The sequence below is a fragment of the Cheilinus undulatus genome, linkage group 16 (assembly GCF_018320785.1).
Source record: "Cheilinus undulatus linkage group 16, ASM1832078v1, whole genome shotgun sequence".
NCBI classification, from domain to species: Eukaryota; Metazoa; Chordata; class Actinopteri; order Labriformes; family Labridae; genus Cheilinus; species Cheilinus undulatus.
This window is the reverse complement of record NC_054880.1, coordinates 16,866,029-16,888,458: the sequence shown is the minus strand read 5'-3', so window position 1 is coordinate 16,888,458 and position 22,430 is coordinate 16,866,029. Positions and strand designations below refer to the sequence as shown.

General features: G+C 38.6%; 2 protein-coding genes across 2 annotated transcripts; one reads left to right on the top strand and one right to left on the bottom strand.

The window, feature by feature from the left end:
* Positions 1 to 1,686: 1,686 nt before the first annotated feature.
* rnf5 (ring finger protein 5) lies at positions 1,687 to 17,457 on the bottom strand. The gene is made up of 6 exons (XM_041809018.1): positions 17,065 to 17,457; positions 7,722 to 7,740; positions 4,884 to 4,996; positions 4,744 to 4,801; positions 4,531 to 4,642; positions 1,687 to 3,123 (listed from the first exon to the last, which is right to left on the bottom strand). The coding sequence occupies exons 1-6, from the start codon at positions 17,271 to 17,273 to the stop codon at positions 3,005 to 3,007; spliced, it is 630 nt and encodes a 209-aa protein (XP_041664952.1). The 5' UTR covers positions 17,274 to 17,457; the 3' UTR covers positions 1,687 to 3,004.
* A 621-nt stretch (positions 17,458 to 18,078) lies between these two features.
* Positions 18,079 to 22,360, top strand: utp23 (UTP23 small subunit processome component). Its single transcript, XM_041809017.1, has 3 exons — positions 18,079 to 18,625; positions 18,716 to 18,890; positions 20,858 to 22,360. The coding sequence occupies exons 1-3, from the start codon at positions 18,438 to 18,440 to the stop codon at positions 21,257 to 21,259; spliced, it is 765 nt and encodes a 254-aa protein (XP_041664951.1). The 5' UTR covers positions 18,079 to 18,437; the 3' UTR covers positions 21,260 to 22,360.
* The last annotated feature ends 70 nt before the right edge of the window (positions 22,361 to 22,430 follow it).

Genomic DNA, 22,430 nt, shown 5'->3' with positions numbered 1-22,430 from the left:
TAAATGTGGACAGGAAGACGTCTCGCACACTGCAGGGCTCCAAACATATTTATTGCACCAATGTGACGTTTCGAGCAGTGTTACTCTTCATCAGACGCTTCATCAGTCTAATTCTGTTATTCTAAAATAAAAAAATCTGTTAGTCAAATTTTTGGCTCAGCACCTGCCCACCTTGGTTTAGATGTGCGTGTAGACTTAAATGCCAACGATGATATTAAGTTTGAGGTATCAATTTACGTGTGGAATTCTTGAAGCTGCTAATGTGGCTTGAAGTCGCAGGTCACTATTAAAGGACTTGTACTTCTTTGTTACTCTAAACCCCATGTTTTTTATGTATTTGTCTAATTTGAAAACATCAAAAACATTATTTTCTATTTGAAAAGGGCAGTTTGGAAGACTGAAATTAAGATACAGTAGCTTGCTAATATTAGGTAGAGTTACAACCAGTCCTGCCCAGCGGTCTGAGTTGGAGTTGAAAGCTCCGCTTTGGGGCTTGACGAATGGATATGGAACTAAAATGCAATTTATTTAATTAATTCTCTTATTAATCCTTAACAGTTTGAACAGGTGAAACCAGTTGGAAAAACTGGACAGTTTTGCGATCCAGAATCTCTTAGTCACCAAGTCAAAGGCTCAAAATCCCCCGTTGAGGTTTTAGGTAATGGCATATAGTGCAGTGTCTAAAAAGTCCATACTGGCAGCCTTGCCTGCGAGCTAAGCAGAGGGTAACAAAACTAATGATGGGTAATTCTTGAACTAGCGGGATCAAAAAGCGAGCTCTTTTACATGACAACTAGAAAAGTACTCGGAGAGCGCAGACCTCCATTATTAGCCCTATCTCCCAATAGTAAAGAATCCTTTAAAAAATTTCTGGATCCAGACGGTGATCTGGATCACCCAAAATCTAATCAGATCTTCGGAAGAACTTCCCTATGCCATTTCTGACATTTCCTGAAAATTTCATCAAAATCCGTCCTTGACTTTCTGAGTTATGTTGCAAAAAAAAAAAAACTAACAGACCCTGCCGATCACATAACCTCCTTGGCGAGGTGATAAGATCCTTATCCCATCTAACCCTAACCCACATTTATGGAGCTGTGTACACATTTACAGATCTTTGCATGTCTTTTGAAATCTGTGCACACATTTGCAGATCTACACATGCATTTGTGGATATGTGCACAAATTTGCAGATCTATCCACATATTTGCAGATCTGCATACCGATCTGCGTACTCATTTGCAGATCTACTAATGCATTTGCTAATATTTTTGCAACAATAGTCAGAACCAGAATTTTTTTTTCCAGAATCAGAATAATGGCAGAATCAATAATGGCTCCATAAACACTTTCTTGTCTGAAAAATGAGGGAGGGCTTTAGAATATAGCATGCAAATAAGTTGTTCTAAGTAATATTACCTTATGCTCCAAGAGGTGAAACTTAACTAAAGGAAAACATTACTGAGAACATTAATCCATCTGAAATTATCTACATATGATCCAGGAACAGTATGCTTTTAAAACACTTTGTCTTACTTATGATAAAGTGAAATAATTTATTTTTGCAATGTTTTACTGCCTCAGTCTGTAAATGCAATAAAAGTAAGATATTTATATGCAGTGTTGCAGCTACAAAAGAACAAATGAGCAGCATCATGACACAAAAGCATGACAGTAGCCTTCAAATGTTTTCTTTTATAACATTTATTTAACTTAACAGGAGAGGGTTGGCAGAAGAGTTATTAACATGGGCTGTAAGATTTTCTTGAGTTAGAGGAAGGAATTTATGAAACCAGGAGGCAGATCTTGCTTTACAAAAGCATCTTGAAGCCTACTCAAACATGTCGATCTCTTTTGCTCTCCTTGGTTGGTCATCCACTCAGAAAACACATTAGAAACAGCATTTACAATATTCATATGTACAAATATATAATGTTTACACACTCACTCAGACACAAACAAACAGAAAGAAAATCAATGGTAACAAAGTTGATCAAACTTTTTTAGTGTTCTGACCTTTTCACCTCCTCTTATTGAAAAGACCCTCCTTGCTTGTCAGGCTGCACCAGCTCTACTCCCCGTTTTCATGCAGCATGTAGCATCACTGAGCTACTCAACCTGCAAATTTCTTTCTGTGCCAGATTTGTATTTTACTCTCTTAAATTGCTCATGAATATCTCCCAAACTGGCCACAGCAACCAAACAAGATGCAAGAAGTGGCTTGACCCCGGCAAATGCTCTACCTTTGGGGCAGCTTTGTGTACAAATGACTTCACAGTGCAATGGTAGTTTTCATTAAGACAAATGTTTATAAAAATGCATCCATCTGTGCTATTACCGCCATTAAGAATGAAGTTGCAATTTCTGGAGTACAATTTCATTTCAAACTGTAAACAGGAAGATAATTCAGTTACATTTTCGACCCCCTGACTCATACGTGACTGATTGCTACTCTTTGGCCTTGTAAAGTATGTTACACCCAACCCCTTACTCTTTCTTCCTTGTTTTTTTTGCAAAATTCCTCTTCTTATTTTATTAAATCAAAGACTAAACCAGCAACTCCTTCATGGGGAAAAATCACAGAAACCGCTTTGCCCCAAATTTTCCTCTACCCACCTTTTTCTTTGTTTTGACACAAAAGAGCTCACTTTAGGCTCGTAATACTGTCTCTTTCGCCTAACAGTGAGCTAGTCACTTTGTATTTTTCCATGTGCAAATATCTACAGATGAATGTAGAGAAGGAGCGCGTACATCTTTTAAGGATACACCCAACACTACTTCCCAGCGAGTGTTTCTTGCATAAACAAATTGCCATAGCGGGTGAGCGGGGCTGAGGTGAATCTGCCTTTGTTAGGAAATAAACAAAATTCCCATACTTCTTTTGAAACTACTTCCCTGCTTTATCTCCCGAGTTAGTACCTGCTAAGAAATGTAAAATAAGTGTCTGTGGCTCGAGTTAAGTGTGCGAGTTTGTCTTGGTTTTTTTTTTCCCATCCTGTCTTCGTCACACACTCAGCAGCCAGAAGAAGAAGAAGATGGCCACAAACAGGAAGAGGGAGTCTTGCCAGTTGTTATTGCCGTTGTTGAGGTTACCGTTGCCTTGATGATCACCTGTATACTGGTCTGGGGGAAGAAAGGTGGGGGGATGAATGGGAGAGGTTCATACAGCAGAGTCTCAGTGGAGAATGTGTTTGCATTTGTGCTTTATTTACCTCATTAAAGGCAGCAGCTGTTTTGAATGGAGGTTTTAATTTGACTTTTTTTAAACACTTTCCTTGATTTTATAAATCAATCAATATCATTTGGCGTTTTTGACAAAAAAAAAAGCCTATTTAATGTCAAAGTAAAAACAGATTTCTACAGCATTATGTCAATTAAACAAAATATGTAATGCAAAATAAGTGACTGCATAAATATTCACCCCCTTTAAAGTGACTGACCTAATTCAACAGACATCCAGCTCACTGATGCTAGTAGTCTCACAATTAGTGAAATGGGGATCACCTGAGTGCAGTTAGTGTTTCAAGGGACTGTGGTAGAAAAAAAAACCTGTGGTCCAGTCACTGGTTAATCTGTATTCCTGTATGTAAATCTGCCTCTATCAGGCTGTCCTCACAAACTGAGCGACCATGCAAGAAGGATACTAGTGGGAGAGGCCATTAAGACACCTATGACTACTCTGAAGGAGTTACAAGCTTCAGCAGCTGAGATGAGAGAGACTCTGCTAACAACAACTCAAAGCTTTATGGGAAAGTGGCAAAGAGAAAGCAACTATGGAAGAACACTGATTAAATTTCAACTAGAGTTCATCAAAAGGCATGTGGGAGACTCCAGGGTCAGGTGGAAGAAAGTTTGCTGGTCTGATGAGACAAAAATGGGGTTTTTCGGCCCCTCAAGCAAGACACTATGTTTGGTGGGCAGCAAACACTGCACATCACCACAAGCACACCAACCTGCTGTGAAGCATGGTGGTGGCAGCATCATGCTGTGGGGATGCTTCTCAGTAGCCAGCCCTAGAAGGCTTGTACAGACGGGTAAAATAAATGCAGCAAAATATAGGAAAATCCTGGAGAACAATCTTGTGCCTTATTAATTGAAGAGGATAGTGGATAGAGTGGGAAAAAGGGACGAGAGAGCAGGGAGACACTTGGGGGAACCCGGGCCGTCAGTACATGGGGCGTGCCTTAAACCACTGGGCCACCTGTGCCCTGCTTTCATGTGTTTTGACTACAGGCTGCAACATGACAACATATTTAAGTGCACTGTAAGTAGTTGCTTTAAGCAGCAGCTAACTAAAAGTGATGTAACTCTTCTTTAACAACAAAAGAAACTAGTATTGTGTAGTAGTTCTGTGTACTGTACTGTGTACTGCATATTTTCTAATGAGTGACTGCCCCAACACTGGTTAAAACAAACCCAGTATTTATATGTCTTATAAACCCATGAAGGTTGGGCACTTTTTGTGCATGACATGTAAATAAAGTACAATCAAACAAACAAATGTTTTGCATATTTTTTGACTCTTTTTACCTGCTCTGTGAAAGGGTTCGTTGGTGTTGAAGACTGTGGTGAAGAAGCCGAAGGGGAAAGCACCAATGCCAAAGGACATATGAAAGCCGGTGTCCCCAAAACCCTGAAACATCTGTGCACAGACAGAATAATGCAGAGAAAGGGTTTGAAAAATAGGTCAAACACAGCGGAGTAAAACTGTGATTTATATTTCAAAAGAGCTGATTCACTTACCCCGCCTCTACTTTCTGGCTCTGTTCTCTGTCCCTGAGGCCGTGGGGGAGTTTTCAACCTGCAACAACACATAACACTTGGTCACGATGCCAATCTTTGCAATATGTTTACATACAAATAAAGAGAACTCCTAGGGGTACCTGGGGTCCTCTTGGCTGGAGCTCCCTCGGCCGTACAGTGGGATGACTTTCTCTCTGCTGATGCCCGCTTTACAGACGGGACACTGCTGCCTGCTGGGCCGCGTCTCAAGCCACTGAGAGGATGAAATATATTTTATGCTGTAGACTAATAATAAACCCTTTTCGCTTTGTTAAGCGCACCAAAAGACAAAAATACTTGGTTTATGATGCCAAAGACAGCTAGAATCTTCCATGAAAGGGCTTAACCTGGTGAAGGTTTGGAATTACTTTTCCACAATGATATTTCTAGAAGGATTACAAAGAGTGTGCAGCTCTATATGGTAGAGTAGAAAAGAGAGGCTGTGGTAAACAGAAGCATTAGGTGTATTAGCATGTTTAAGCTGCATTAAGTCAACTTACAGGTGTAGTTTACACGCTGAGGTTACATCACAGCTTCATGCTGATTAGGTTAACTTGCTAAATGAAAGAAGGCGATGTAAAGCTTCATTTAGACCAACAACTTGACTCTATTTCTGTGCAGAAGTGTATCTGTTTTGGCTAGTTTTCACAGTGACACACATCCCCAAATCAACATGGTGGAATCAGAGCAGAGGGATGATCACAGTTCATAAATTCTCTACATCAGAGCTCATCTTGTGCACAGGTTTGGACTGCTCATCTGTGCAAAGTTAGGAGGACGAGATAAGAATTTTCAGATCCTAAAGTTTCCACGTTTAACAGCTACATCACATGCTTACTTGGCTACTAATGCAATGCCAACCATACATATCATCTGGGGACATTAGAACACACAAAACTTATGCGGATAATCATTGGGACAGCCTGTTAAGAAGTCCACAGTGGACATGCATCCATATATTTTGTTTTTCCTCAGTTATCAAAAATGACAAGTAATTTTCTCCAGGTTTCAAATATTGAAAGGTTAATTTCATATCCCACAAGCAGCAATGACCTGTGTGTAGTTTAGTTTGTGGACTGCCAGAAAATTTTATATTGTATTTAGGATCATGACTTCCTGCAATCAATGTCAAAGGCAGCATTTTTATCTTTGGGAAACATGCTAACTCAATCACAGATATCAGTTTTCACTGGCATTTGCAGCAGTTAAGATGTGTAGATACATGTCTGCTTAAGCCTTTTTTTTAATCTCAGATCTGATTTATTAATCTCTCTTGCATGATGTCTCGTAAAACCTTAAAGGCATAATCAGTAACAGCCCACTCACACAGGTGCTTTTAGTTTGTTATAAAACTTGTTTATGCTGGCGGCGATGACTCCGCCTTTAATCAAAAAGCATCATGCTTCAATTATGTCTCTATTCCTTCCACATTACAAGATGAGAGCTGCACAGGTAAGCCTCGGCACTTGGCTGACTTCAGTGACATACACAAGGACGATTTTATCTATCCAGTGATGGATGAAAAGTCCCTGGCAGTTATTTTAGTACTGGTTGATAAGGAAATCAGCTGTTAGGTCAAATTCAAGCACTCTCAAGGTGCTTTTTCAAGCTTTTCTTGCACCCTACAGCTGAGGTAAGCTCTATGTTTATACAAATAATACATTTTTAAAATACAAATTACTTTTTTAAGGATATGAAAGTGCTGAAAATAGCCAAAATTATATAATAGCAGTCTATAATGGATGACAAATGGAAGGAGCACACAACTAAAGCTATATTTGCATGGGATTAGTTTTACCTAGGGATCTCTGGCAATTTGTAATGAACAAGGAGAACATCTGTGTTTTTAATGTTGTGCAAATTGACCATATCTTTAAAGTGCAGAACAAAAACTCCAGGGAAAATTACCTACCGTATTTCAGCACATGCATACAGTAGGTCCACAGGTAATACTAATCCCATACGAATAGTGCTTGAATCAAATAACATAGTTTGCAATTAATTCTTTACAAAAATTTAATGACCCTTGAAAAATGATGAATACAATTAAGTTTACTTTGTTGTTGTCTGATATCCTTATGAAGAGAAACTGTTTTTGTTGATATAATTTTATCAACAATTTTATTATTTTTCATGAGAACAAAACACTGACTTACTTTATTTATCTAATAAGCCAGTTGTTCAGACCGACAGACTGTTTTTTAGAGGCATTCAATTACAATGTGAAGCACTTTATCCAAAATCCAAGCACCCCCCCAAACATTGAACTGAGACAATATCAAGGATTTGAAGTGTCTTTACAGATGCTGTATAACTAATTCTTTCCCTTTAAAAAAGTCACACTTTTTGATACTGTGGATAATGACTATTATCATCCATTTTATATATATATATACACACAGTGCTTAACAAATTTATTAGACCACCTGTCATATTTGTCTCAGAGACCATCCAGCATCATGAAGTACTCTAGTGCGGACTCTTTCATTTTCAGTGAGCTCTCGACATTTTACCATTTTGAACAGGAATGAGGAATTTCAAACTGAATTCACCTTTTTATACCCAAATTTGAGCCAGCTCACTAGGTTTCACATATATATATATATATTATGGCAGTAAAACAATGTTAGAGAATGATCATTCTAAACTAATGTCTGACTTTCTAAAGCAACGGCCTTAAAGTCTCACGCTGGAGAATCTGAACAAATATTTATTGGATTTTTTTGGCAAGTGACCTGAACAATATTCAGTGATTAAATGGTAGGAGAATTGTTCGATGCTGATTGTCAAACAGCTCAATAATCCAAAACTGAATGATTTTTAAACTGAAATGACATTAAATAGAGGATAACTGGACTCATAAATGCTTGGTCTCTTGATTTGTTGTTGAGATTTTCATAAAGCATGCAGCAATGTTACATAAAAAAGGAAATACTCACCTGATGAAGGCAGGGCCAGCTGCAGAGAGAGAGAGAGAGAGAGAGAGAGACAAAGACACACATGATCAAACTGCATTCTTACAATGTTTATCTTTTTAAAACATCAGCCACTTATTTCAATAACAGTGCCAACATTCCTGGACACATTTTTTTTCCCACCAACAGCAGGCTGAATCAAATCAATCTAAATCAACAGTGTTTGCTTTTTTTTGGTAAATATTTGTTTGTTTTTCTTGGTCACCTGTGAATCTCACACCTATGGAAGCCCACCTGACCAGAACAACCTGTTCTGAACACAAAGGCTGGTTAAACTCATCCCTGCTCCCCGTCAGTATCATTAATTAGCTCCATCTGTTGTCCTGGCTGTGTGTACTGACTCTGCTGTTGCATTGTGGGAATGAAAGATGCAGGCTCATGGTGTCAGTTGATGCCAAGCACTGGAGATAGTTAGGCTCTCTTCCTTTTATACTTCAAGGCTATCTGCTACTTATAAATGTCAAAGTCCCTAAGAAAGACCATCTTCAATTAATATAGTATTATACATATTAGTAAACAAGGGAAAAAATCTAGTTTTTGTAAGAGAATGAGCCATTTATTTCTACAGGGAGTTTACACCCTTGCCCTTTGAGCCTACTAGCTTGCACTACCATATTTCTAAAGTAATCTAGAAAGGACAAATCCAACACCGTCTTAAAAGGTCAGGTCAGGTATGGGAGCATATGCTGGTTCTGCATTTCGCCATATCAGCCATGGTCGTTCACTACTCTGGCCTCCTGATGGCCATCCTCCAGGCCTGTACCAGGCCCATGCCCCATCTCTCCCGAGGCCTGTACAACGAAGCTGGATGTTCTCTTATCGAGATAACTTCAGGATTAACCCTGGATTTTCTGTACGACGACACAGGTTCACTTCTTATCGGGATAAATCACCGCGGTAACTTATGCTGAACAGCTAACCTGCTCCGGAGCAGGTTATGTTCTGGACACAAGATCAGCTAATATAAAAGCACCGCCTCCTGACCAATCAGTTCTCTTGGAAAATGGGTTGCCCATTCTTAGAAGATCCTGTAGACATTTGTGCACAGTTTGTGAGAGAGAGAAATAATATTTAGGGATAGATGATAGATAAATTCCGGTGATTTCATCCATACAACAGAGACAGTGTGGAGAAATAAAGCTTCGTCACTCGCTGCTTTGATGTATGTTTTTATATTTGATCTTCACTTGTTCCCAAGTCCTTTTTGCTCCACTAGGGTTGCATCTGAAATAATGGGATTAATAATAATGGTCATACATGGCATAACTGCAGAAACATGGATAAATGGAACGTACAACTACTCGTGCCGCCACGGTGAGGAATTAATATTACAACACAAAATTTGCTGAGGAAGCCTTGCCCCAAACATCTGTGCCGTATTAAAGTAAAACTGAGTGATCAGAGTGCTGTCTGTTTATATTGTCCAATGAATTGATATTGTATAATCTGACGAATTTATGCATTAAAAAAGTCTTCCAGCATTCCTTCCTGGCTTTTGCTGCGGCGACAGTGTTGCTTCTGGCCTGGATGACTGCTTTAAATTCCTCATATTTTTAAGAATGATTGTCTGTTGCTCCATTGAGAAATATGCTGCTCTGCAGGGTTTCTCCGTGTTTACGATCGGTCAGGCGCTGCAAACACCACCCCTTTTATGTGAGCGCGAACTGATCCAGATTGGAAAACCCTGGGTGCAGTTACCGAGTTGATAACCAGCTTCTACGTACAGCTGATCTGGATTGCGAATGTCTTGATAAGTCAATCCAGCTAGCGGAGAGATATCCCGGGCGTGTTGATCCAGCTTCGTCGTACAGGCCTCAGGTATCTTCTCAGCTGCCTCCCCCATATCAGGCAGCTGACCCTTCCCATCCTCGCTCTCCTGAGCACATCAGCATTAGACACACGGTTTCGCCAAAGAAACCCAAAGCTGCACCAAAGAGAAGTTGTCACAAAGAAGTCCAGTTGGCAAATCTGGCCATCAGTCATAGTTCAGGCTTCACAAGAGTATAGTGGGACTGGAAGGACCACGGATCGAAAGACTCTGACTTTCCTCCGCATGCTCAGATACCCAGATTGCCACACTGTCTCAGTTCAAGTGTTGTTGCAAAGGGTCTAAATACTTATGTCAATGTGATATTTCAGTTGTCTATTTTTAATAAAACAAACAAAAAGAAAAAAATTCAGTTTTTACTTTGTCAGTATGTGGTACCAGATAAAATGATTTTGGCAAAACAACAGTGTTCATCTTTTGGTATCTAATTTTAACAACATGATCTGCTTATATGGCAGTGCTCTGAATGGTAATCCTGCACATTCATCAGCGGTGCATTATAAATTAAATAAGAAATGTTCTGAGTTTAGCTCTGCCCTTAAGACCTCAGTTAATTAAACACACAGCAGATGGAGCATTTCATCATCTACACAGAAATGTCTAAATTTAGACTTTCCATGAGGTCAACAGCTCCCCTCAGGAACAAGAACAAGAGGAAGAAGTTCAAGGATTTTTTTTAACTTAAAGGCCTGTTACAGGAATGCACAGATGCCATTCCTGTGATTGTTTGACAGTAATGTATGTTGCAACAAATGTCAGGTGTTCTTGTTTGCGTGTATTTTCTTGATAAAAGCATCATTTCTGACCTTTCAGTGAACTCTATTAATACTTCCTGCAAGACAAACTTCAACAGCTGATGCAGACAAACGGGAAGGACTAGTCTGAGACATCTTCACCTCTTCATAACCACAAAATTGTCATTGCTTCAAGTGGGCCCAACCAAATGCCCAGACATGAACCAGAATGTCAACAAGATAAGCCAAACAAACCAAAAGTCAAAGACACACCTTCATTACGGTTTGGTCTTTTCCCACATGCATTTATTTCACAGCACTACAGCTCAGCATGTACGGCGTTTGTGTAGTGGCAGATATCAGAGAGCTGCTGAGAATGACATTCCTATGAATACAAACAGCCCAACAAAGCCACAGGCCTTAGTTAACATAACAGCCCATTCAACTGTGACTTAACATGTTACCACACGTACAGCCAGGCTCTTGTGACCTGAAATTAACCGCTTAATTTCCTATAAGAGGCTCAATAAGAGTGCACTGAAGCCTGAATGCAGAGTGTATACTCACACTCCAGTATGCCAACTAACTACAGCCATTTAAGAAAGGCAGGGTCATATTTTCAGGAGGTTTGACTGTATGTGAGCGTTTACATTGACTGGATTTTTGTCCAGTTACTCCCTAATCTGCTCCCTAACCCTAATCTGGTGTTTAGAGACACGCTGCACAGGCAATTTAGTAAACATCAAGCTTTACTGTTGTTGGAAAGAGAGCTGGGCAGGAAACTGATTCCTTCTGTCAGAAAAATAAAGAAAACTATCCTGACGCCTAAGCTGATGTCCTGGAATCACTGACATAAAGCATATCAGCAGCAGTCTTTCATGAAATGTTTTTGTCCTTTTTGACAGGATAGCTGTGGAGAGACAGGAAATATGTAGACAAGAGGAACTGGTAGACATGCATCAGACTGCTGCATTGCTGACTGAGCCAAATTGATACCCCATAAGAGCAAATTTAACCAAACAGTGTCACAACATTAGAGTTGTTATGATGCTAAAATTTCAAACTTTAATATCCCTAGCGTCAGGCCAAAAACTCCAAAATCCCCAGTTTTCAGGAAATGAAAAACCTGTATATTTCAAATAATTTAACACCGAATGGCCAGTCAGCATCTTTTCGACACATTTCATTGCTTTAAAATTTGTTCAAACTGACAGATGTAAAAGGTGACCAGTAGCACTAGTTTATCAAAATAAATAAATACATACAAATTGTGAAAAATGGGGATATAAGGTTTTGGCTCGACACCAGCAATGTGATACCAGAAAGTACTGAGCATCATCAATACCTGTCTCTAAACATGGAAAACAAAAATAAATGTGACATTTTTACATCTTCAGATATTCATACTGATACTGTGACGGCGGGACATCACGTCTCCTTCTGTCAGGTCACAGTGCATTTTGACTTTGCAGGAAAGTGAGCAGCACAGCACAGCAAAGCTCTACATATACACACAGTGAGAAATGCACACACTCTGTTACTACCCCTGAAGACAGCACAGAGGGAGGACTGATCTTTAATGATTTTAAAAACGTGGGAGACCACAAACATAAGAACAGCTTCAAACCAATTTTCATCTTATAATCCTCCAATCACATACACTAGACAACTTGGCCAGACCGTGAGACCACACACCTGCAACCTGTTGCGAAGTTTACCCAAACACAAGAAGCTAATGTGATCAAACTCACATTCAGAACATGGCTGTCCTCCACGGTAAATGGACTTGAGCTTGTATAGCACCTTCTAGTTCACTTTTACACTGCAGGTCACACCTACCCATTCACATCCTTCCACCTCATTCACTGAGGGCAGAGGTTGCTATGGAGAACTGGCCATCAGTATCAACTAACGCATCCATACCCATTTACACGCCACAGACCAAGCAGTGGGAGTAACTGGGGTTAAATGTCTTGCTAAAGAACACATAGACATGAGACTGCAGGAGCTGTGGATCAAACCCACAACCTTCTGATTGCATACGGGATGACACCATCTGTGCCCAGAGGGCAGGTCCCACCCCACATAGGCGGGTGGTTTGGGTCCGGCCTGTGCCCCCTTTTCCGCATGTCTCCCCACCACTCTCTTATCCCTACTTCTGACTGACTGAATGGAGGCATAAAAGCCCCAAAGATATACCTTTAAAAAACACAAGGAAAAGGATATTGGTAAAATGCTGGTTAAGACTGTTTGCACCCACCTCAGGATTTATAAATTAAGCACTTGTAGTCAGTGTTTTTGTGCTAATTCAGACTCTCTGTGATTGTGGCCCTTAAAAAAAACAGAGGCGGGGCGCCGCTGGCCTAATGGTTAACTAATTAAAGAGAAAAATTTAAAACAAGAGAAGCACAACTTTGTTTCCCAGCATGTTTTGTGTGAAGTACCACTTTTAAAAACAATGAATGGAGGCAAATTTTCAATAGCCTCAGTTCCTGTGTAATATGTGATGTGAGTGCATGTCTCAGCATTTTCTATTGTTGCAGGTAAACAGGATTCAGCCATCTTTTGAAGTAAAAACATGTACTGGAAGTGTGGTCTATACACCATATTCTACTCTATAAGTAGTAAAAAAACTGGATAATCTATTACAAAGGACCTCAAACCACATTTATTTAAAAAGTTGAATGTAATCTAGATTTCCACCTTAAGGCTCTGTACTCTCCAGAGGGGTTGAAGGAGTTTGTCGCCTCCTTTTTTCATCTCTAAATCTAATGCCATGAAATGTCCATTAAATCTTAAATTAAATCGAGTCTGCTCATCTCCTCTGGGGGAACGTAAAGATGTCACACACTCATTAACCTCAGTGTTTCAGTGACGTTGTCTCCTTCACACAAATTATCTCTCTAGACTCTCAGAGACAGTATGTTAGCAGGGATTTACTCCAAATCACAGTGACTTACTGTTTTCTAAACAGTGTTGTATTTCAGGTGCACAATGTAGACTGAGTATTAAGAACTTTTTTCAGATCTTAATCCAATTTTTTGTGTGCATTTCAAAAGAACCTAAACAATATTTTTCCACAGCTACTTTTATCTGCAGCTAGACATTAAATTCTACATAAAGAGGGTTTATTTGCATATTAAAGACTTTAAGAAGCTGTAATACCATTTCTATTTACCAACATTTTAAAAAAAAACAAAAAAGGACTAACACGAATTTAAGCTGCAAGTTTGCTTTGAGGTTGCAGCAGCAGGTGGTCTGACGTTGACCATCTCATCATCATTGCCGACTGTTTCATCATCACAGTTTCCTCACTGGTGAGAGAGACGAGGGGGGCGCTGGTAACATGGCAACCAAGTTACATCAGCAACAAAACACTGGAGCTTCAACGGCTGCAGCAACTGCACGTGTAAAAGCACCCCGTCTCAGCACAGTGTTTTTTGTTTTTTTAAACCAACAGGAACACAATGTATGCTTCACTGTTCCTGTCACAACACCATGCATAAAACAAAAGCCAAGCCTGTGCGTGTATTTTCAAACCCCTTTTTCTATTACAAAACTGAATTACTTTCCTGTTTCCATCATGTGTTACATGCTATTCTAAGCAAACATAATGCTTTCCCTAATCATCAAAAAAGTTGACTTTTTGCTTCTATGTGAGACACGCAGTTGTCAAGTTTTTAAGAACACATGTTTTAAACCAATACTATCTTTTATTTTAATGATACACAGTATATGAATGACCAAAGCCTTAAAAACAAACAAAACTCCAGTCATATTTTAACCAAAAAGTGAGGATGCACATTCTTAAATTGAGAATTATTTGGGCACTTAGCTGCAAGTTTTGGTAATTGAAAACAAGAAAACTACCTGATATTTGGGCACCTTGGACTCAAACTTTTGTTGCAGTTCCAGCAAAACAGATATCAATATTGTTTAAATTTTACTAGACTTGTATCTAAGTCTAAAATTATGATATCCCAACAGTTTGAGTCTTCCTATTTAGGAATTGTAAAGAGCTCTTTTTTTTTTTTTTTTTTTTTTTTGCAGTTTTCACCTAAAAAAGCTCGTTTTTCTACCTGAGAACAAAATAACTTACATTAGCATAGCATATAGTATCTCATTCAAAACTGTCTTGAAGCTCGGAGAGTTTTGTTTGGCTTCTCTAGTATTTGTTTCACTGATTTTTCTGTTAAGTCAAAGAAAAGGAGATAAAGTCTAAGATGATTACAAGAAGTGGGTTATAGCTGTGACTCAGACTCATGGTCAAAGGAGCTACTCTAAATACTGTAACAATAAATCACAGCTATTATCAGCTCAGCTAAAGCTCGGTCAAGTTGATGATGAAGACATATATTTCTCAATAGTTCTTCATATTTAAAAGTACCCATTACTTGTGTTGTTGACATGCTTTTATTTTTAAACATCCATGTCAGGAAATAATGTGTCTTATCAATTATCTGGTTTAATGCACTGTTGATTAAATGTCAACTGATTGAGGTCAAAGACATTTTTTGGTCACAAACACCCAAATTTGATGATTTCTGGCACATTTGAGGCCTCTTTATGATCAATATATGGTATAGTGATATTTATCATAACATACGTAACAAGTGAAGACTCAAAAAAGGATAAATAATAATCAAATCAATGTAGGTAAAAAATACAGCTCAGCCTTATATTCAAGGCCACTCACTACTAAAATTATGACTTTGTATGGTCTTGAATTTAAAAAGGCTGATTTAATACTTTTGAAGGATCTAAAGGAACCCTGTGAGGGGTTATGTCTATGAGAACAATTATCTGCTGCACCAGATGATGCACCCCAGCGACACTGAAAGCAGATCTGAGCTACATTGCTCCTAAATGCAAGTATTAAATTTGTACATGAAATTTCTTTTATAGTTTTAGATTCTGAGATGTTATTCATTCCTGTTTTACCTTTATTTTGCATTCTTTTGTTTTCCTCTGTTTTTGTTAAAAGTTTCAAACACCACACTTGTACCGACCCATGACCCCCAAAGTAAGGACCAAACCGAGCTGTGACCTTTGTGAACTGTCACTCCCCTTACCCCTATTATCAGGTGAAACTACAAACATGAACCACCAACAAGTGAAGAGGACTTACTTTTACTTCTGATCATAATGCCTTTAAGGTTTGACCCTAATCCTACTCTCCCTGGCTCTAATCTCACATTAGCCTGACGGCCGTCAGTCAGCACTCACGACTCCTCAATGAGCCTCACGCGTCACTGTTGTGTGCATGTGGACAGTTTCAACACAAGGGGTTGTGCAAGTCTTTGATTAAGGCAAAGATAAACAGAGGGACATGGAGTACAGCAGGAGTGTGGCCTTGGAGAGGCTACTGTTACTGATTCATTTATTAGACTACTTAATATGTGGGACATTTTACAGTACAAGATTATTTTCTATCAAGTCAACAAGTTATGATTACTGCTTCTAAACATTTCTAGGCTATTATTTCATTTTAGTCATTGACTTGAATATAACAATATAAATCAAATATGGGCTTTTTGACAATTTTTTTGTTGCCCCGAAAATAAAGTTTGCTAAATTTTAGCTTCAATACTACACTAGAATGTGTTTTGATATGACACAATCTCCTTTATTGTAAGGACCAATAGTACTGAAAAAGACATTTGGAAAAAGTGTGTATGGGAATAATCAACCTATCAAAAATAGTATGCAGACTCCGCAGAGTGTCCCAATTGCACAAGATCTCAGTATCAAAACATTTCCAGTGTTTTTGTTCAGTGCAGACAGACAGTGCATCACTGGAGACAAGAAATGACCAAATATTGGGCACCTAAGACTTCTATTTTTGTTGCTTTTTGCCAGTACAATATTCAAATTTCAAATTCTGGTACAACCCTGCAAAAAAGTCTAACGTGGTGATGCATTTCACATCATAAGGCTGAAAATAACATTTATTTTTGAGAATCTTTTGTATTGATCAGTTTAATAGTGTATTTTGTATGTTGGAAAAGTGTGAATAATGTCTATTACAATCTAAATAAGCTTTGATTGTTGTATTATACTCAATGTTAACTGCTAAAGATGAAGACAGATTAAACTTTAAAATTAGGAAAATCTGCAAATTCACATATGTAAGCTGGAACGATCCAATAATCTGTATTTTTTTTTTTCTTTTGTTGGGGGGGCTAAACCAACACCAGCATAAAGTTTAAACATTGCAGGACTTCACCTGCACATGTACTAAACCTTAACAGCAGAGTTAATGTGTCAAAGAGGGGGTGCAGAGCCAAAGAAGCTCTACCTGAAGCTCTACACTAAAATATCTGACATGATCAGCCTGAACCACCTCATTTCTCACGAGATTAGAGATGATCACATGTGCAATGTGTAGACATTAGCAGCAGCATAAGGACTACATGCTCTTTAGACTGTAAAACATGGGTTATAATCAGGGTTGAAATTCAGCCACTCTTCAGTTATAACAACAACGCTGACAGCAAACCCACACCCTGTTTTCTAATAACTAGCAAGCCATCTTGACTACCGTCTACCCCAACATAATGCGGGGACAACCGACTGTGAAGGGCCGTTAGAGAACTCAAATTGACGGTCAACGGAGGCCGCACAACAGCGGAACTACCCCCCGGGTCGGTAGGTTGAACTCAGACAAGAACCACCACCTCCGCACATCAAAACAACCCCTCCTCCCTCCCCACCACCACCCCCTTTCTCCCGCCTCGACTCGTACCAGAACAAGTGTCCGCACATACTGATGACAGCGTCCCTGGCAGTGTCCAAACAAATGTTGCACTCGAACGTCGCCCGGTCCCGTTCTCCTTCACCGCTGCCTCCTCCGCCGCTCGGCCCGTCGCGGTCGTTGCTGCTCTCCCCGGCCGGGAATCCTCCTCTGCTGGCCGGGCCACCGTCACTCGAGGACCGGGGATCCGCGGCAGCCATAATATCGACTGTACAAGTAAGGAAGGTAAAGCACCAACCCAACCCCACCGCCACACGGGCCCAACCTGAGCTAGCGTTAGCTATGAGTCAGAGGCGACGACAACTGTCACCACAGAGGTGTGCTGCCCGAGAGAGCTCGCGCTACCTGAACGAGTACTTCCGGTTCCGGGAAAACAAGGCAAGAGGCGAAGAAAATATAAACACCACCCCTTCAAAAATTATTCTGAACATAATTAAGCAACATAGTTAGGAAGTGTACTGCATCTATTTCAGAATATATACAGTTCTCTGTTTTAATTTCTGAATTGACGACAGAAGTGAAAATTATTTTCCTCCCATGAACAAGTTGAACAGTCTTCTTGAGAAAATAAAAGATTAAAAAGGGAAAAAAATCATCCCTGTCCACTGAATTAACGAGAAGGTTAAGACATTAATTTAGATATAGAAACAAACAATGCTTTTCCAAAATGACTTAAGGTGAAGATTTTATGTGATTTTTTTCTGTTTTGTGATTTAAAAAAAAAAAAGAAAAAGTTCAAAATACCAATGAGGAGCTTAGATATCAGTCGCTGTCAGCCAATCAGACTTTGTTTATTTAAAAATTCACAACCAAAGTTATCTCAAGACGCTTTTCAAAGAGGGTAGGTTATGTAGACCCACGTTAATCATTAATATTAAAATAAGGTCTGGGACATAATAATAATAATAATAATAATAATAATAATGATAACAATAATAATAATAATAATATGGCCGAAAGAACATCCCAAGTTTATAAAAACACATGTAACAGGCAAATGAAAATTAATATTTTGAATGAACTGTCATGATTCGAGAGCGATTTTTGCTGTTATAAGCTACAGACATCTACACGTTTAGATAGGGGATCATAAACCGCAATCACAAATTATTTCAAACCTCAAACAACCGGAACCCTTCCTGCATCATTTGTTTCCGCCCGGACACAACGGAAGCAAGCACCACGAGCGTGCTATGTACACAGGAGTTCTCCATGCTTAATATATGATAACACCAATCTCTCATTCGTATGAATGACGCAAACATCCAGACATTTTAACGGGCGTCGCGAACGATTAAACGTATTTTCTAAAGGTTGGATAACAACAAGAATCAGGATTCATTTGGCTTTACGGTCCAGCAACAATGAAAATCAAGCGTCAGAAACAAGCAAAGAAAACCATCAGTTTCTACAAATACAACTTCAGCTTCAGAGAGCCTTTTCAGATCCTTATCGATGGGACTTTCTGTCAGGCGGCTTTAAAAAACAAGATTCAGATTAAAGAACAAATGCCCAAATACTTGATGGGGGAAGTTCAGCTCTGCACTACAAAGTAAGTGATTTAGTATCACTATGATCAGGTTAAAACATTAATACCTCATGTTTCATATCAGTGTACTAACCAGTGTCTATTCTCTCTCAGCTGTGCATTGAAAGAACTAGAGACTCTTGGTAAAGAGCTTTATGGAGCCAAAATAATCCTGCAGAGGTTTCAGGTGAGGAAATGTCCACATTTCAAAGATCCAGTCCCTGCTTCAGAGTGTCTTCTGTCAATGCTGGAGGAGACCAATCCACACCACTACTTTATAGCTACACAGGTAAATACAAATACAGACGACTCACATACAGAGCAAAACATAAATAATCAATACTGTGTTTGGGTCAAATTTCCTGAAAATAAGCTTCAAACTAACCAGAAATTTTCAGAATAAAGAATATAGATTTTTTTAAACTTATGTCAATGTGATAATGCATTTATTTAATATTCAGAAAATTTTCAAAAATTTCTTACATTCTGTTTTCACTTTGTCATGACAGGGTACTGAGATTCAAGAAGTGACATTATTAAAACTCGATATCATGACAATCATCACCTAAAATATCACGGTTATCAGTATTAACACAGTATTGTTATAATTTGTTGAAATCTCAAAAAGTCTAGCTAATCATTTCAAATCACCTCTTCAAATTTGACATTAAAAACAGGATTAAACAATTAACCAGGGTGCTGCTAGGCTTTCTTAGATACAAATTTTTTTGAAAGTAACATTCAAGATCAATATTTTCACTACTGTCCCGTTAAAAAGGCAGAAAATGTTTTATGTTTATTTTAAAGCATATTAAATATGAAAGTTTATGACTACCACTTTATATTTTAGAAGGAACATTAAAACACAATTTTTTATGACAGTGTAGATACTGTAGGGCTGGGCAATTAATTGCAAATTAGATTAAATCGCAATATGACCTGCTGCAATATTCAAATCACAGCAGGTGAAATATTTCTTTAACCTGAATTTTGTGTCAAAATACCAGTGTAAGTTTTTTGCAGCAGAGACGTTATGCATTACATATCATGCAAACATTCCTGTGGCATATTTGTGGAACAGTGTACCCCCAAAAATGTGTTCTTTCTTTTTTTTTTTTTTTTGTTAAATATGAGTTAAATATGAGTATTACATAAAAAAGATCATTCCCTTTAATACAACAGTTCATATCCAATTTGCAAAATGAGTTGAAATCATCACAATTAGGTATTTTTTTCAAAACTGTTCAGCCCTAGTTTAATTTAATATTGTTTTGGGTATAGTATATAATGAATTATTGCTTGTTTTTTTTTTTGGAAACTACATGAGATGCCAAACTTAAGAAATAATCGCATATTTAGTAGCAACCGCAATATTGGGTAAAAAAAAAAAACGCAATTAGATTATTTTCTCAAATCGTTCAGCCCTAGTAGATAGTGAATTTTTAGTACAATTTTGAATAGTTCTTTTTACTCTACAGTGTGTGTATAAAATTAAAGAAGTTAAATAGGTTCATGTAGTGGACGTTTTCATATTGTGATTAGCAGGGTCCATTTGTTTATCATCTTCTATTTCTTTTTGCATTCATCTATCACTACACTTATCAGACACCTACTTCTTTGGCTCAACCTGTGTTGGGAACCACTGCTTCAGTGTTTGTGTATGTAGTATTTTGTTTAAATATGCCATTTTGATTTGTGAATTGTAAACAATATTGACAGAAAAACACAACCCCCGAAACAGTATTTTCTCATCCATGTCTCTGGATTCTTACTCATACATTAATTCTAAGCAGAAGTTTATTGTTGGAGCTGGGTTAAGGATGCAAATTTGAACTATTTTATTGAAATAGTGTGGCAATTTACCAAGATCTACTTGTTATGGTGACTGTGTGTCATTGGTATGAGTCTGTAATCCCTCAACCAGAAGGTACGGGTTAGTTCCCCAGCTCTGACAGCCACTTGTTCATGGTCCTTGGGCAAGACACTTTCCCAAGATGGCTCCCACTGTTGTGTCAGTAGTGTGTGGATCAGCTAATACTAATGGACACTTTACATATCAGCCTCCAAAATGCCGTGTGATTGGGTCTGAATATGTAAGTATGACTTGAGGTGAAAGCACTTTGAGTAGTCAGAGTCAAGAAAATTTACCATTTGTTACCTCCAAGGACTAGAATAAACTTAAAATTATGTAATTAGAATAAAAATCATCCAATATGTGTATAAAGCCTATGTTTTGGGTGTATCTGTCTTCTCCAGGATCACACAGTGACTGCAGGCCTAAAGAAGATCCCTGGCGTCCCTCTGCTCTACATCATCCTCAACACCATCGTGCTGGACAAACCCTCGCAGACATCCCTCGACCATGTCCAGGCCGTGCAGCTGGGAGAGCTGGTGAGCCCTGCCCAGCAGCAGAGCATCCGCAGCCTGAAAGAGGAGCAGGGTATCGCTGCCCAAGACGGAGAGAGAAGAGGGAAGAAGAGGAAGAGGAAGCAGAGCAATCCTAACCCTCTGAGCTGCTTGAAGAAGAAGAAGAAAGGAGTGCCAACACCCCCGCTGAAGAAGACAGTGGACGGGGAGAAGAGAAAAAGAAGCCGGCATAAGAAACGGAAACCAGAGGGAGGAGAGAACATGGCGGCTCCTGTGGTTGCAAATGCATAATGAAGCAGGATTACATAGACTTAAGCCATTTTTTCATGTATAAATAATATATGACAATGCCTGAGGTGACCTAATCCCATCCTAAAATGCAACTCTGCAGCCATTTCTTGGTCTCCTGCAGGAGGCATGAATAAAGAAAGTTAAGCACAAAAAGACTTTTCAAAATACTTCCAATGGTATTTGTTTTAATTTGAAAACTTTCCAGCAGTTTCTAGGACTTACAGGTGCCATACTGAAATGTTCAAAAACATACGAAGTGGTTAAACATTTACTTTTGTACATAATAAAAAAAAGAAAGTTTACAGGCACATGGTTTAAATAGAAGATGCACACAGGCTTTTCACAATTTTCAGTCTTTATGGAAGCTGATTTTAAAAAACAATTCATTCATCTGTCTTTGCAGAAGCACAAGAAGAAATGTGGTAACAATATCTGTTTTTTACTGTTTTCTGAGTGATAAGAATGATTTCTATTACATTGAACTGGGATCATTCGATGTACGATGATGTCAAAGACTGATTTTACATGATTTTTCCATTCAGACTTCCATTGATTATGGCAAGTTTTTTAAATCAGAAATAAACACAACTACATCTCTTCTGATATATCAACAAATGAGAGTCATCTTGATTTAGCGCCTGAAGTTTTATAGCACAATTGAGGAACTGTCATCTGTTCTTGACAGCTCGTAATTATATCAATTGATTCATTATCATGCAGGCTTGTTAGGGTGCCAGTATTTTACCCTTTGATATGATGCAATTTAAATCAAACGTTCTGACACCTCTGACAAAAATAGAAGTCCTAGACAACAAATGTTAGGTCATTTTTTATGTCTAAAGTTATTAAAAATTGCAGGCAAACTCTGGTATGTATGCTTTTATGTTGCACCAACAAAAATGCTAACATATCTGTTCCATTTAAGCTCAGTTCAGACCACAGATTCACCATGACACAAGATGAAACTGGTCATGTGACGGGCTGCTCTGCTACTTTCTGTAAAAACTACCAGTTCACACCCCTGCAACTAAGAGAGATGATGCATCAGTTTTAAGTGATCCATTTTTGTGTTATTGTGCAATAAATTTGTCTCCATGCAAAGGACAGTCCTCATTCACTGTTTTTTCTCTATCTTCATCGTCATGATAATGCATTACATCACCACTTTAGT